Source organism: Orycteropus afer, unplaced genomic scaffold, assembly GCF_000298275.1.
Source record: "Orycteropus afer afer isolate SDZICR_OR568_19922 unplaced genomic scaffold, OryAfe1.0 scaffold00713, whole genome shotgun sequence".
Lineage (NCBI taxonomy): Eukaryota > Metazoa > Chordata > Mammalia > Tubulidentata > Orycteropodidae > Orycteropus > Orycteropus afer.
This window is the reverse complement of record NW_006922300.1, coordinates 899,747-913,060: the sequence shown is the minus strand read 5'-3', so window position 1 is coordinate 913,060 and position 13,314 is coordinate 899,747. Positions and strand designations below refer to the sequence as shown.

Sequence of the window (13,314 nt, the reverse complement as noted above, 5' to 3'; positions counted from 1 at the left end):
CAGCCTCCAGAGACCCTGTGGGCAGTTCCACTGTGTCCTAGGGGATCGCTAGGCGTGGCTCTCAACTCGGTGGCAGCAGGTTTGGTTTTTCTGGTAATTCTGCTATGTAATAGGGTCTGCTTCTTGGCTGTTGACCCCGTGTCACTCATGTGCTCATTTTAACTCTTGTAGCTTTTAATGTCTGATGTTCAGGTCCCACCTCAGAAATCTTAAAATCAAACAAGACTCCTTTTCTCCTCTGGTCCCCTTATCCGTCCAGTGAATGTTAAAACCATGTTGTCTAACCTGCCTCTTACCTACCCTCAAACTAAAGACCTAGTGGCCACGTCCTCTGAGCAAAAGCCGGGCCTATCTCTCTATGGAGTCGGGTAGCCTCTTGCTCTGTCAGACGCTATGGTTTTTCCTCACCGGTGGATGGGACTGAGAGCCAGGGCCAAAGCTGAGGATGGCCAGACGGCCCAGAGGCCAGCAGACTCCCTGATAAAGAAACAGAAACATGGAACTGCAGCCCCACAAGGCCCGGCAAAGCGGGAAGTGGCCAGTGGCAGTATCCAGCCCCACCAGTGCTGACCTCCCAACATGGGGCTCATATCTTTTGACCGTTCCTTTCAAAGCGACATCTTTTGCTTCCCCAAATGAAGGTGTATTAAAAATAGTCGCTATGGTCACTTTGTCCCGACTCGCTTGGTAAGCCCATCGGCCCCAGACTACCCCCATACCCACAATCCCAGCCACACTGCCATTGAAGCAAAACCCCGGACCCAGTTCAGAACCCTGGGGCATAGGTACTTCTCTGAAGGAATCTATTTGCATGGCTCGCTGGCCCAGGAGTGGGATGGTGGTGGCCTGGGAGCCGAGGTCCTCAGGAGGGGACTGTGGGGGCCACGGGGAGCCCTCTCTCCAAAATGGATAGCCCAGCCGGAGCCAGTTGGCCCCTCGGCACAGTGCAGGAAGGGCACCCAGGCACTCACTTCTGTGTCACCAGACTGGGTCCTTCCTTACCCCCACATGGCCTTAAAGAATCTGGGGCCAAATATCAGGTCTTGGTTTGGAACCACAGATCTGGGAGGGACAGAAGTGGTCCTGGGGCCCATGAGGCAGCGCTTCAGGCTGATTCTGGGTGCTTCTGAGGCGAGGAAAGCTCAGCATAAGGGAAGAAGATGGAGGCAGGGCCAGGCTGAAACGCAGGGGCGGGCTGGGGGGCGCTCCCACCTCAGTCCCTTTCCCAGCACCCCTCCACTAGTCTTACCCTTTCAGGCCCGGCCTCAAGGTGGGGGGGTCCACCAAGAGCCCATGGCTCCGGGAAACCCTCTGTCCTGTCCATCCATAGGTCCCCCCAGCGTCCACACCCACTGCTCCCCTGCCAGCACTCGGCCTCAGGGGTGTCTGTGTGGAACCTGCAAGGCTGAGGGGCAGCCTGGGGCTTTGGTGCAGACTAGTTGCGGGGGAGGACTGAGAAACCCAGATCATGAGCTCTTATTTTTTGCGTCACCATGTGCCCCTCCCAGCACCCTCTGCGCCCATGCTGCAGGGGTTGGTGGTGCCTCCTCTGGGCTCTTCCAAGAATATTCCGTTATGGCCCTTGGGGCCTTCTAGTGCCACTGTTGTTGCCAGCCCAGGCTAGAAAGTTACGCTGGGCAGAACCTGGGGAGCCTCTTAGGTCCCCTCCGCAGCTGCATCTTCCCAGGGGGGCCACCGTTGGGGCCCATTGGTGCGCTTGGCGGTGGGCGTCCACCACACTCAGCCAGGAACGAGGCATACACGCGGGCTCTGATGAACTCTTCCTGTGTCTGGGTCACAGAGGACAGGTCGACTTGCTTCCCTTCTTCAGGCTGAAAGTGCCGCCTGGGTCCCACCCAGTACCATTAGCCCCCTCCCCCGCCAACAAATGCACAAGGCCAAGGTCCCTTCTGAGGGCTCGAGCAGCCTGTGGCAAGGGAGGCAGGCAAGTTTGAACGGTCTGTGCTCTAGGCACCTGTGACAGGCTGAGAGGCCCCCAGAAGCCAGTGTGTGCCTTGACTGGCGTGTTCCAGGTCCCTCGAAGGTGCCAGTCTTCCTCGGCTCTTTTTCACTTTGACTTGGCCCCTGTACTCATGTCAGCTCGAACCTTCAGCAAGCCAGGCTCTGCTTCACCAGGGATCAGAGACCCCAGCTGGTTGTCACAGGGGCATTGACCCTTTTCCAGGGATCTTCTTACCTGACAGTCCCCCTGCCTCCTTGATCTCAACCCCAAAGAGTCCCCCACCCCGGCCTGTCCTCCTAAGGACTGGGCGAGCACTGTTTCCAGAAACTTCCTCATCCCCCGTCAGAGCCCACGATTGGCTCTGCAGTCATGGCCATGTCCTGGTGGGCTGGTGTGCACTCCAGCTGTCTGTAATTTCCTTAATTACCTGTTTAGGCCTTGGCTGCTTCTAGGGCTTGGGGCTGGCTTGGAGATGAGAAGCTGGCAGGGCGGGCACTATGGTACCATGGACAGATCTGAGGAGGCTGAGGGAGCTGGGTCCCTGTCTTTGCTGGCTCTTACCCCCCAGGACATTGGAACCACTCGCCTGGCCTCTGAAAATGGGGGGGGACCTGAGATGTCCCATCCAGCCCCATCCCTCATTCTCCCATGCTCCAGAAGGCCCCGTGGTGACTTCTGGCCCCCCTGCCACACCGGAGACCCCAGCCCAGCCCCACTCTGTCCTGTGGCCCAAGCTCACTGTCTGCCACCTGCTCTGTGGGGTTTTGCATGGGCACTTCAGTCACCAGGCTCAAGCAGGAGGGCACGTGGGGCCAGTGAAGTACCGTGAGTGCCTGTGTGTGGGTGTGCACATACGTGTGTGCATGTGTTCAGGGCTGTGCATGTGTGCACGTGCACATGTGCACGGGTAGGGTGCGCTTGTGCACTTGTGGTGTGGTCCATGTGTGCGCGCCTCTGTGGGAGGGAGGGCGTGGGGCGCGGGGGGCGGCGCGGGGGCGCTCGGTCCCTGCTGCAATGCAGCGCTCTCCTCGGCAGCTCAGCTGTAATTGGATAATTAGTGTCATTATGCTTCCTGCCCGCCGCTCGGCTCCTCGCTCCGGCTGCTGCTCTCGCGCGCTCCTTCTCCGGCTCGGCTCGTGCCTTCTCTGGCAGGAAACAACATCACTCTGCTCCCTTGCTCAGTGTGGAGCCAGGCCCCTGACGCCTCAAAGCCCCTTTCAGAAACAGGCGCCTGACTTTTCTCTGGGGCCCAAGGTCACCAGGGCTGCAAAGGAGAGTTGACTTCTCCCCAGAGCCATCCTGATCCTGGGGCCGGGCAGGCATGAGGAGAGGCACGTGGGGTCAGCCCCAGGCGAAGTGGAAAGTTCCGGCCTCACTTGTGGAGCCAGGGCCTGACCTGTGAGCAGTGTGTCTTGCGGAGGGGAGGGCCGGGAACTGTTCTTGGCTGAGAGACTGCCCGGTGTGCAAGTGGCCTCCACTCCTTCCTTCCTCAGCCCCTGGACTGGGCAGTGGTACAGGTGCAGCCAGTGACGGAAGGGCACGGGGCTGGGCAGACTGGAGAAGGGGAGCGTTGGCCTGGAGATCCTGGTGTGGTCCTGAGCTGGGCACGAGATGCAGGGCCTGGACGGGAAACGTCTGCCGGAGACACGCCCCCTGCACCTTGTCCTCAGCACTCACGCCCAGCAGGGAGGATGGGGGCTCGCTTCACAGAGGGCAGCTCCAGCAGCTTGAGTGGGGTGATGGCACCAGAACCCCCAGGCTGTACAGGCACCAACTTCCCATTGAGTCGCTGTTGGAGTCTTTCCGTTTGTTCTGAACACGTGTCCATTGCTTTGTGGGGGGCTCTGGAGCCAGATCACCTGAGTTCACTTCTGCTGTGTGACCTTGAGTAAGCGCTTTAATATCTCTGTTCCTTCTCTGCCTCTGCTATAAAGTGGTATCATCTTCCAGTATTGCCTTCTCCCTTCTGCTTTGGCTGGAACTTCCAGGACAATATCAAATGATACAGGTGAGAGGGAGCCCCAGAGAGCACACAGCAATGGGGGATGTGGTAGATCATGGAAACTTCTGGAAGGCCTCCTGGCTCTCCCAGAACTAGGACTAGATTTTGGCAGAGTGGTGCCTGAGGCATCATACCTGCTTACTGAGGCTCCTGGTCCTTTCTGTTTACATTTGAATTACTTAGCATATATACTTGACCTCCTTAGCAGAGACCCAACATCATAGTGGCTTACACTAGAGAGAGGTTGACTTCTCTCTCACATCAAAGTCCAGATGAGCAACTTGAGTCTGGTATAACGGTCATCAGGGATCCAGGCTCCTTTTATTGTGTGCCTAAGGCATTTGACTACTAACCAGAAGGCTGGTGGTTCAAACCCACCAGCCACTCCTCAGAAGGAAGCTTGGGCAATCTACTTCTATAGTGATACTGCCTCGGAAACCCAAGGAGGGATCACTGTGACTTGGATCCAACTCAATGGCAGTGCATTTTTTTTTTTTTTTTTTTTGCCGTTCTCAACACATGGCTTCCATGTGCATGATGGCACAAGAAAGCTGCTCCGGCTCCTGCAATCACATCTGCATTCCAACCAGCAGGAAGGAAGAGAAGAGCAGGGGAGAACATATCTCTTCTGTTTCAGGACATGACCAGAAGTTGTCTAATACTGCTTTTGCTCTCACTCCGTTGGCCAGAACTTAACCACATGGTCATACCTAGCTGCAGGGGAGTCGGGGAAATGTCATTAGCTGAATGACAGGACAGCTAGCTGAAAGTTAAGCTATGACATAGGAAAGGGAGAGCAGAGATTGGGAAAGGTCTAGCAATGGTCGGCCACAGCACCCAGAAGAGGCAGGACATGGGTGGTGATGAGGACCATGTGGGCTGTGAGGGTCGGGTAGGGCAAATAGGGAAGGGGCTACTGTGATTGCTGTTTCCGGGGGCAGAGCTGGTTGCTTGATGAGGCTGGTACAGGCATGAGACTCCTGGGGTCACGCTCACCGACAGGACTTATTTGAACTGGAAGATTCTGGGCCCCACCCCGGAGACCCCAATGGCAGGCAGATGTGCCCAAGCAGCGTGAGTTTCTCAGAGCCAGCTGGGCATCAGCTGCCCTGATGGGACAGACTCAGCCAAGTCCCAGGCCCACCCATCCGTCCTCAATCAGCTGCTGCAGCTTCCCCCTGGCTTTAGGGGGGTGGGGTGCACACGGCGGGGGGTGCGTGGCAGCAGTGGCTGACCCTTTTCTGTTGTTATTGTTTGTGCCAGAAGCTGTTCCCTAGGCGATGTGCACAGAGTGTACCAGATTGGGGAGGGAGGGAGGAGCGACCAGTCTGTCCCTTTAAATCTCTTCTCTCGGCTTTTATTCCCTTCTTTTTCCCCATCCTCCTCCCTCCACTGCGAGGGCCCAGGAGCTGCAGTGGCGGCGCCTCAGAAATATTAATGAGGCTGCTCTCCTCCTCGACTCCTTCGCCCCCCTTGGGCTCCCTGCCCCCCTCCCCAGCTGAGTGCAGGCCTCCTCCCTGAAGCCCTTCCTCCCCCAAGGTGTGTTAAAGGGGGACAGGGAGAGTCAGGAGGGAGAGGACCTGGCACTGGGGTGGGGGGTTTAATCGGTCTCTAAGGTGGGCACCCATGGGCTTCTACGTGACCTGAGACCAGAGCTGCCCCTGCTTCTCCCCACCTGCTCCCAGCTGGTCCCACCGACCGGTCCCAGAGCAGCCAGCCAGGCCGTGGCCCGCCTCAGCATCTGCAGGTGTGTGCTGGGCCCCATGGACCCCGACACCTAGGGCCAGAGTTCAGCCACCTTGTCTCCCTCTGACTCCGTCGCTCCAGGGGTAGAGAGGGGAAGGAGGACTGCTGTTTCAAGGAATTCCCACTTGAGGCATGTTGCTGAGCCATGGGTCCTTCTGGAAAGCGAGCCCTCGCTTTGTGGGTCTGTTGGGGAGATGCCAGTAGGTGGTTTCCCTCCGGGGGACCACAGTGGAGGATGTGCACCCAGGTGACCCCCCAAGTTGCCGTGTCCTCCCCTCTGATCCATCGCAGACAGGAGCTCAGCTGTGCTCTATTTCTGCCTCCTTCTTGCCTGTGGCCCTTGGCATCCTGGGCCGGGCTCTCGGCACAGCCACTCTACAGAAAAGAGGGCTGAGGGCCCGGCGATGGGACCAACTCCGGGACTAGGACTTGGGGGCTTCCCTCTGGTGTGTTGTCCAGGTTCTGTCTACCTTGAGGGATAGAGACCTGTGGGACCACGTGCCTTCATGGGGCCCAGCCTGGTGCCTGCTGTAGCCAGAACTGGCAGTGGGGCTGGCGCTCCAGTGTTGGGTGGCAGCTGTACCCATCCAGGCCAGGCTGAGCTGCCCCACGTGGAGCAGAGGGCAGAGGGGGCCTGGGCTCGGAGCCTGCTGGGAGAAGGAAAGGCTCTCTTTCCAGGCAGCCCAGGCCTGAGCTTCACAGGGCATCTTCAGAGTGCCCTGGCATGGGTGGCTGGGACTCACCCCAGGATGGCAAAGGTAGAGGTCTGGCATTGTTGAGCCTCCCCGGGCCTCAGTTTCCTCCCCTGTAAAATGGGAAAAAGGCTTCTCCTTGACCTGGGAAGGGGTCTATGTAGACTCCAGAGAGAATCACACAGCTCAAACCTTGAACATCCCACTGGGGAGCTCAGGTGACTCGCCTCCTTCAGGAAGCTCCTTGCTTCTTGTCAGGAGAGCCTGGCGAGGATGGGGGACCAAAGGGGCTGAAGTAGAGGCCTGGGGCTGCCCTTGATCCCAAGGGTTGGGGGTCCCCAATTAGAGGTGGCCAGGGAGGCAGGGCACAGGGGAGGAGGTCACGGGGCAGCAGGCCTGTGCCGAGGAGAGATGTGTTGTGTTTGACTTTGTGGGCCCAGAGTCTCTGGGACCCACTGGAGTTCAGGGTCAGGGAAGGGGTCTTCCTCAATGATCCCGGCAACCCCTGAGCTCTCGCAGCTTCTCCGGGCAGCTCCCAGAGCTCCCAGGCGCCATGACTATTTGAGGTAGGGCTGGGAGTCCCACCCAGGCCTCTGCTCCTTCTATTCCACTCTGCTGGCCAATTTTGCTGGAAGGTCTGAGCCCCCTCTGTGCAATTTTTCAATTCAATTAAAGCCAATTAAGGTCTGAAAGATGAAAGAGCACAGAAATGGTACGTTCCCTGCCCTTTCGGTGCTTACAAGCCGTTCTAGGCAGCCAGCCCAGGCCGGAAACCCTGTCAGGCCTGCAGAACGGATAGACCTGGCCATTTCAGTGATGGCTTCTGTCCTTATGCAGACTGGGGGCAAACATGGACATTGTGAGTGGCTGCTGCTGCCTCAACGCAGACTGACAGTGAGCATCACGCAGGCCTACAGAGAACCCGGGGCAGCTCCAGAGCAGAACACGTTCACCCAAACTGGGCCCTGATTTAACTGATGGCTCCTGGCAGCCCTATGGCCCACTGAGTGAACGGAGAAGCAGGCTAGCACGAGGGTGGTCGTGAAGTGATGGGTCCCAGAGGGGTCAGTTGTGAAAGTTCTTCCCCTGCACTCCCCACGGCCACACCTTCGTGCTCTGGGGGAACCCTCCCCAAGACTGAGTGCACTTCCCCCAGGACCCGGCTCATTCATTCCTCCAGGCCCTCCAGGGTTGACTGTCCAGTGAATTCCCTGCCAATTCCATGAGCACATCTCAAACACCTTAAGGTCCAGTTGAAGGGGAAGTTCACGTCCACAAAGCAGCGTGCAGTAGGGAGGCATAGCGGGATCCTAGTTCGTCTTGGGATGGATGGCCAGGGGCTTTCTGAGTAGGTGTCACTGGAATTGGGACTGAAAGGACTGTGGAGGGTCAATAGGTGGAGGGGACATGGAGGAGTGCAAGGCCATGGAGTGGGGGGCGGGCGGCGAGTGGCTGTGGGTCATCCGGTGCATGGGACCGGTGGCAGGAGAGAGCTGGGAGTTCCTGTGAGGGAATTGGCCTTCTGCTTGATGGACTGTAGAAAGAACTTTCTAGAGCAGCAATTGAGGGAGAGTGATGGCACCTGAACAGGGGAAGGGGGTGACCCAGAGCTGGGTGCTGCTGACAAGTCCTCCACCTGGACCTGTGGTAGGTCCCGTGATAGGGGGGCTGTGGAACTTTCTTGACAGGTGATGAGGGACAAGGAGCCACGGCTCCAGGGGGATACTGAGGACTGGGCACTGCTTGCAGGGGGTGTGGCCTCCGCACCTGGTCCTCTCACCGTGAGGCACCACCCGCTGCAGTCACAGGCCGCGTGGCATGTGCAAAGCAGAGTTCAGAGTTGCTTGAGGGCACCTGAGGCTCTGTTGGGGGTCTGGGCTGGGGGAGCCCTGCTATTGCTTAATCAAGTGCAGGGCCTCACTGGGGGTCAAGGAGCAGGATGGGGAGCCCTCGTCCGAGGGAGCAGGGCCATAGCGGTGGGCAGGCAGCCACCACCTCTGAGGAATGTTGGAGGCAGGCCCACAGTGGAATGTGGAGTGCGCCGACCTCCATGAGCACAGGCTGCACCACTGGTCCCGGCCCTGGCCCAAGAGCTAGCAAGCCATCTGGCCTCACCCCTAGAGCCTGCCGGCACCATCCAACTCGTGCTTTCTACCCTAATAGGGTGTAGAATGGATTCCAAACAAGCGAAAGTGCCCCCAAAGCCACCCAGCAGGCCCTGGAACTGTCGCAGTGGGCAGTTCACCACGTGTGCACTCAGGCACCGCCCTCTCCTGTTTGCTCTGGACACCACTCCTCCACTCATTGGGCTCAGCCTCTCCTCTCTGGTCTGTTGGTAGGCCCAGGGCCATCCTGCCTGGCTTCCCCTCAGCTGGCATTGGCTAAGCCAGTGCCTACAGGATTAAGCAGCTGTCTGATTTGGGCTCTGTCCCCCTACCCCCCTACTGGCTGCTAGCTGGGAGGGATGTGGTCTGTGTAGGTGCCATGGAGCTGGGTGTCAGAGAGGAGGGGAGAAAGCAAGCTGGCATAAGCTGAGGTACCAAGGGAGTAGGCACCCAGGTGGGAGGTCAGCACAGGCTTGAGGGGACGAGGCTGGCTGGGGAAGCTACTGTCACTGTTTTAAGCAGTTCCCATGGCAGGGCTTGGGTGGGGTTCACGTGGCATCCCCAAAGGGAGTCCTGCCCCACCTGACACCCTGCACCTTCACATTCACCATGCCTCATGCCCTCCCTATGTCAAGCAGAGAGACTTTAGTGGCCCCTACACGCCATTCTGTACCCAGCAACCTGGGGAGATGGTGCCCACATGTGCCGGGAGGCTCTGTGCTGGCCCGTGACCACCTGTCCCCCTTCCTCACTCCCCACTTCCCTGTCTCACACCCTCTTTCACCTTGTTCCAGTCCCCTCTCTGAGATGCCTCTTCTGGGAGGCCTCCCCTGACCCCCAATCTGGAGTGGCACCCCAATTGCTGGGTCACCTTTTAGCCGGGTGTCTCCATCGCTCATCACCGCTGGGAACGGTCTGCTTCCTTTGCTTGCTCCTTACCCGCCTCCCCAGCTAGACGACGTGGGGTCAACGCTATGAAGTACTAAGGCCTGTGCCAAGGTCCAAGCCCCCTCACGGCCGTGAGCACATGCTGGCCCCAAAGCTCTGTCCTTGGAATTCTTACTGTTGTTGCCCAGAGACTCTGCTCGCCGTGGAGCAGAATGGAGTGGTTTGCTCAGTAGTGGAGGCTGGTAGGACCCAGTGGCCCACTGGCCCTGATGAGAGGACAACAAAGCCAAACGTGGCAAAGGCTGCAGGAGGGACAGTGGCGGTGGCGGTGGCAGTCCCTGATGTTCAACAGAGGGGGGAAGGTGGCCTGGGAGGAAATGGGAACCCTAGGTCCTGCTTTCTCATCAGAAGGCCAGAGGGTGTGGAGGGGAGTGGGTGCCACTGTGCTGCATGCAGCCAGGGTGTTGGGGAGGCGCCTGGGTGGGAGGCCAGCACAGGCTTAAGAGGACGAGGCTGGCTGGTGTAGCTGCTGTTACTGTGTGAGTGACCTGTGCCCCCTCCTTGTCCCCTCCCCTCGCACTCCTTCCCCTTCCCTCCCGCCTTCTCCCTTCCTCCTGCCCTCCTCTCATCCTCCTCTCCTTACCCCTGGCCCACCCCAGGTCCTCTCAGGGCCGGAGAGACACCCTGTGTGCTAAGCCGTGACCCAGAGCCCACCTGGCCCTGTCCATGGCTTGGCCCACTTCCTGGACCCCCGCGTAACCCGGGCCTGAAACTTAGCCACCGAGGCCGTGCCAGAAGACCGCTGGGCTCTGTAGCATGCCCATAGCAGCACTGACCAAGTCATAATCAGGCAAGAGTGGGACAGCCAAGTGCTCGGGGGGCTATGGGAGGGGACAGGTCGTGGCCCTGACATCCACCCACAGTGGAGCAGCATCCCGATTTCCATGGGTGTCCCCAGGAAGACTTTGGTGGTACCTGAGCCCCTGTATCCCAGCTGGGCTGCTGCTGGTGGCAGCAGGGTCCCCACCAGGAGGCAGGCCCCTGGGCCAGCCTGCCCACACCTCTTTGCTCTCCAGGCAGGCCCTCCCAGCCCTGGGGGCTCCTTGAGGGACATGAGCTAAGCTTCAGTTTACGGTTTGGTCTCAGCTGCCCCTCTGGCTTCTTCTCACCTCCTTCTCTCCAGGTGTTTGTGCTCAGGCTGCTCCCTGCTCCCCCACTGGCCGCGGCAGGGGGCTGGGTCTGCGGGGGCTGTCTGGCCCTGGCCGCAGCCAAGCCAAAGCTGTGCCTGCAAGAAGCTCTGTCTGATCTCTTCTCCCGGCCCGGACAGGCGGGATGGGCGACATGGCCAACAGCTCCATCGAGTTCTACCCCAAGGCCCAGCAGCAGCGGGAGGCCCCCCATGCGGGTGGCTTTGGGTGCACGCTGGCCGAGCTGCGCTCCCTCATGGAGCTTCGAGGGGCTGAGGCCCTGCAGAAGACCCAGGAAGCCTATGGGGGTGTCAGCGGGCTCTGCAGGAGGCTGAAGACCTCCCCCACGGAGGGTAAGTCTTCGGCAGAGCCCCAACTTGGGGGTGCAGGGCTGGGTGTGCCAGGACTTGCCCCACCACCTCACCTTCAGTGGGGCGGCCTGCAGGCATGCTTTAACCCAAGGACAGGCCATGGTCAAGGGCTTGGCTGCACTACCTGCAGTGACCTAGAGGGCTCTCTGGACAGCAGGCCCATGGGGACCCTGCCTGTCCCTCCTTGGCCAGGGGGCCTGGGGAAACCCAGCCTCTGACTGTTTCCCCTCCAGTTGGGGTTTCTGCTCATCGGGCAGGAGGTGACCCTGGGGCTCATCTGGTTCCTGCAGGAGGGTGCCTCCCTCTCCAGGCCCTGACTCGCCGGTCACTGGGTTCCACTGCAGTAGGCGCTTGAGTTCCATCTGCGTGGAAAGAGGAGGGCAGTGGAAGCAGACTGTAATCCCTTCTAAGAATGGGGCAAAGCAGCCCCCCACAGGCCAAGGAGGAAGACTTGGCCTCTGTCAGTGTACTTGGGAGTTCCTGCGTGCTCGGGCCTGTGTTCAGTGTGGAGGGGAGGAAGAAAGGGTGCAGGGACCCTTGGAGCGCTCAGGCTGCAGAGGGCCTCTTCTGGGGAGGGGAGGAGTAGCAGGGCCCCTCGGGCCCCGGTGGGAAAGGCTGCTGTTAGCTGAGCACGGAAGCCTAGACTGCCGAGCTAGGGTAGCTTTGGCCATAGGCTGTCCCAAGCACACGAGCTCTAGATGGTCTCTCTTCTCTCTGCCATCCTTCTGCACTCCCCAGCCCCGAGGAGGGGTTGGCTGTGAGGTTGGGACCATGCAGGAGCCAGGCCCAGCCACAGGGTCCAAGAGCTAGTGTCTTCCGGAGGCTCTGGTGGCGGCTGGGACAAGCCCGGGGCCAGGCAGAGCTGGGAACAGCACTGATTGACCTCCTCAGCGCCCGCCTCAGCACCCGCCTCAGCTCAGCGCCGCCCTCGGCCATCACCCTTACGTCCTCCGCTGCCTGGTGCCCTCGTCCCATCCATCACCAAGGCCTGTGTGCTCCGGTTATAAATAAATCTCTCGGATGCACTCCCTCCTGTCCATCTCCCGCTGCCCCCGGCCTCGGCCTGGACTATATAGCAAGGCCTCCTCCCTCGGGGTCCGTTTGTCCCTTCAGTCCTGAAGCATTCCAGAAAACGGGGAGGAGGTGGGCCAGTAGCCAGATGAGTGGTGAGGGGCCCAGGTGACAGTGTCGGGCCGGGTCAGGAGCACAACAGTAGAGTGGCTTTGTTGGAGTCCACCCTGGTCTCCCCTGTTTTGCAGTGGCGAGAACCCACTGTGGTCTGGGCCCCTCCTCACCATGAACACCAGCCTGGGCAGTGGGGTGTTGGGCAGATGGCTTGGCCCCGTGCCAGACGATCTCTGGTCCCTCCTCCTCCCACCAGGACTTGAGCCTCCGAGGAGGATGGGCTCTGACCTCCCCAGATAAAAGGAAGCAGATGGGCCTATGCTGGCAGCTCTCGCCTCTGCCTGTCAGGCCTTGTTAAATATTGAAAATGTCAAGGCCCCTGGGAACCTGCCCGATTCCGCCACACTGGCCGGGGCGCGAGCCCGCTGCCTGGGGAGGAAGTGGGCATGCAGAAGGGCAGGGGCCCAGGTGGGTGGCTCAGTCCCTGCCCAGCAGGTCACCTGGGTCCCATCAGGCCCCAGTAGAAGGAGCCAGGCAGGCAAGTGTCCCGAGGCCCGCCCCCCTTCCTCCTCGCCCCTTTAGACCTGCACCACCCAGGTGCTGAGAGTGTGGGACTCTATTTCCCCGGTCCTCCCAGGCAGGCACGGGGTCCACATGCTTGCTGATTCTTACCCACTGGGACACAGTGGCCTGAGCTGGTGGGAAGGGCCGGGTTGGCTGCGGCCCAGGCCCACACCACCCCCTGGGAAGGTAGGCAGACTCAAGGTGCCTGGAAGGCAGGTTGGGCACAGAGCCATGAGGCAGGGTGGGGGCAGCATGGGCACCTGAGACATTGGTGGGGGGCTTGTTGTTGCCTGGCATCAAGCAGGTCACTTGGCTGCCCTGTTAACCTTTAAACAGGTCCAAAAGCATTCTGGATCCTCTCATATGTCAGGGAACTGGGCTTTAGGGCCAGCTCAGAGGCAGACCCACTCAGGGACCTTGACCGATCCTGTCCCCTCCCTGGCCTCGCTGGGCAGTCAGTGACGGGAGGGGTACATTAGCTGAGAGCCGACATGATGTGACCCTAATCCAATTCCAATGGCATCTGGCCTCTGCTTTGGGCAGGCTGCCCATCTGTGTCCATGCCAACTGGCTGGCCCCTGGTCCCACACCCTGGAACTGCGCTGCCCTCAGGGGCTTGCTAGGCTGAGAACCTGAGGGCTGCAGCTGCCTTCTGCTCCCACCAACAGGTG

The 13,314-nt window shown here is 59.9% G+C and overlaps 1 protein-coding gene across 1 annotated transcript in view; it reads left to right on the top strand.

The window, feature by feature from the left end:
* The first annotated feature begins 10,728 nt into the window (after positions 1-10,728).
* Positions 10,729-13,314, top strand: part of ATP2B3 (ATPase plasma membrane Ca2+ transporting 3) — a 50,389-nt gene continuing 47,803 nt past the window's right edge. Inside the window, exon 1 of the mRNA XM_042783171.1 lies at positions 10,729-10,936. Coding sequence (XP_042639105.1) covers positions 10,729-10,936 — 208 coding nt within the window. The remainder of the gene's footprint in view (positions 10,937-13,314) is intronic.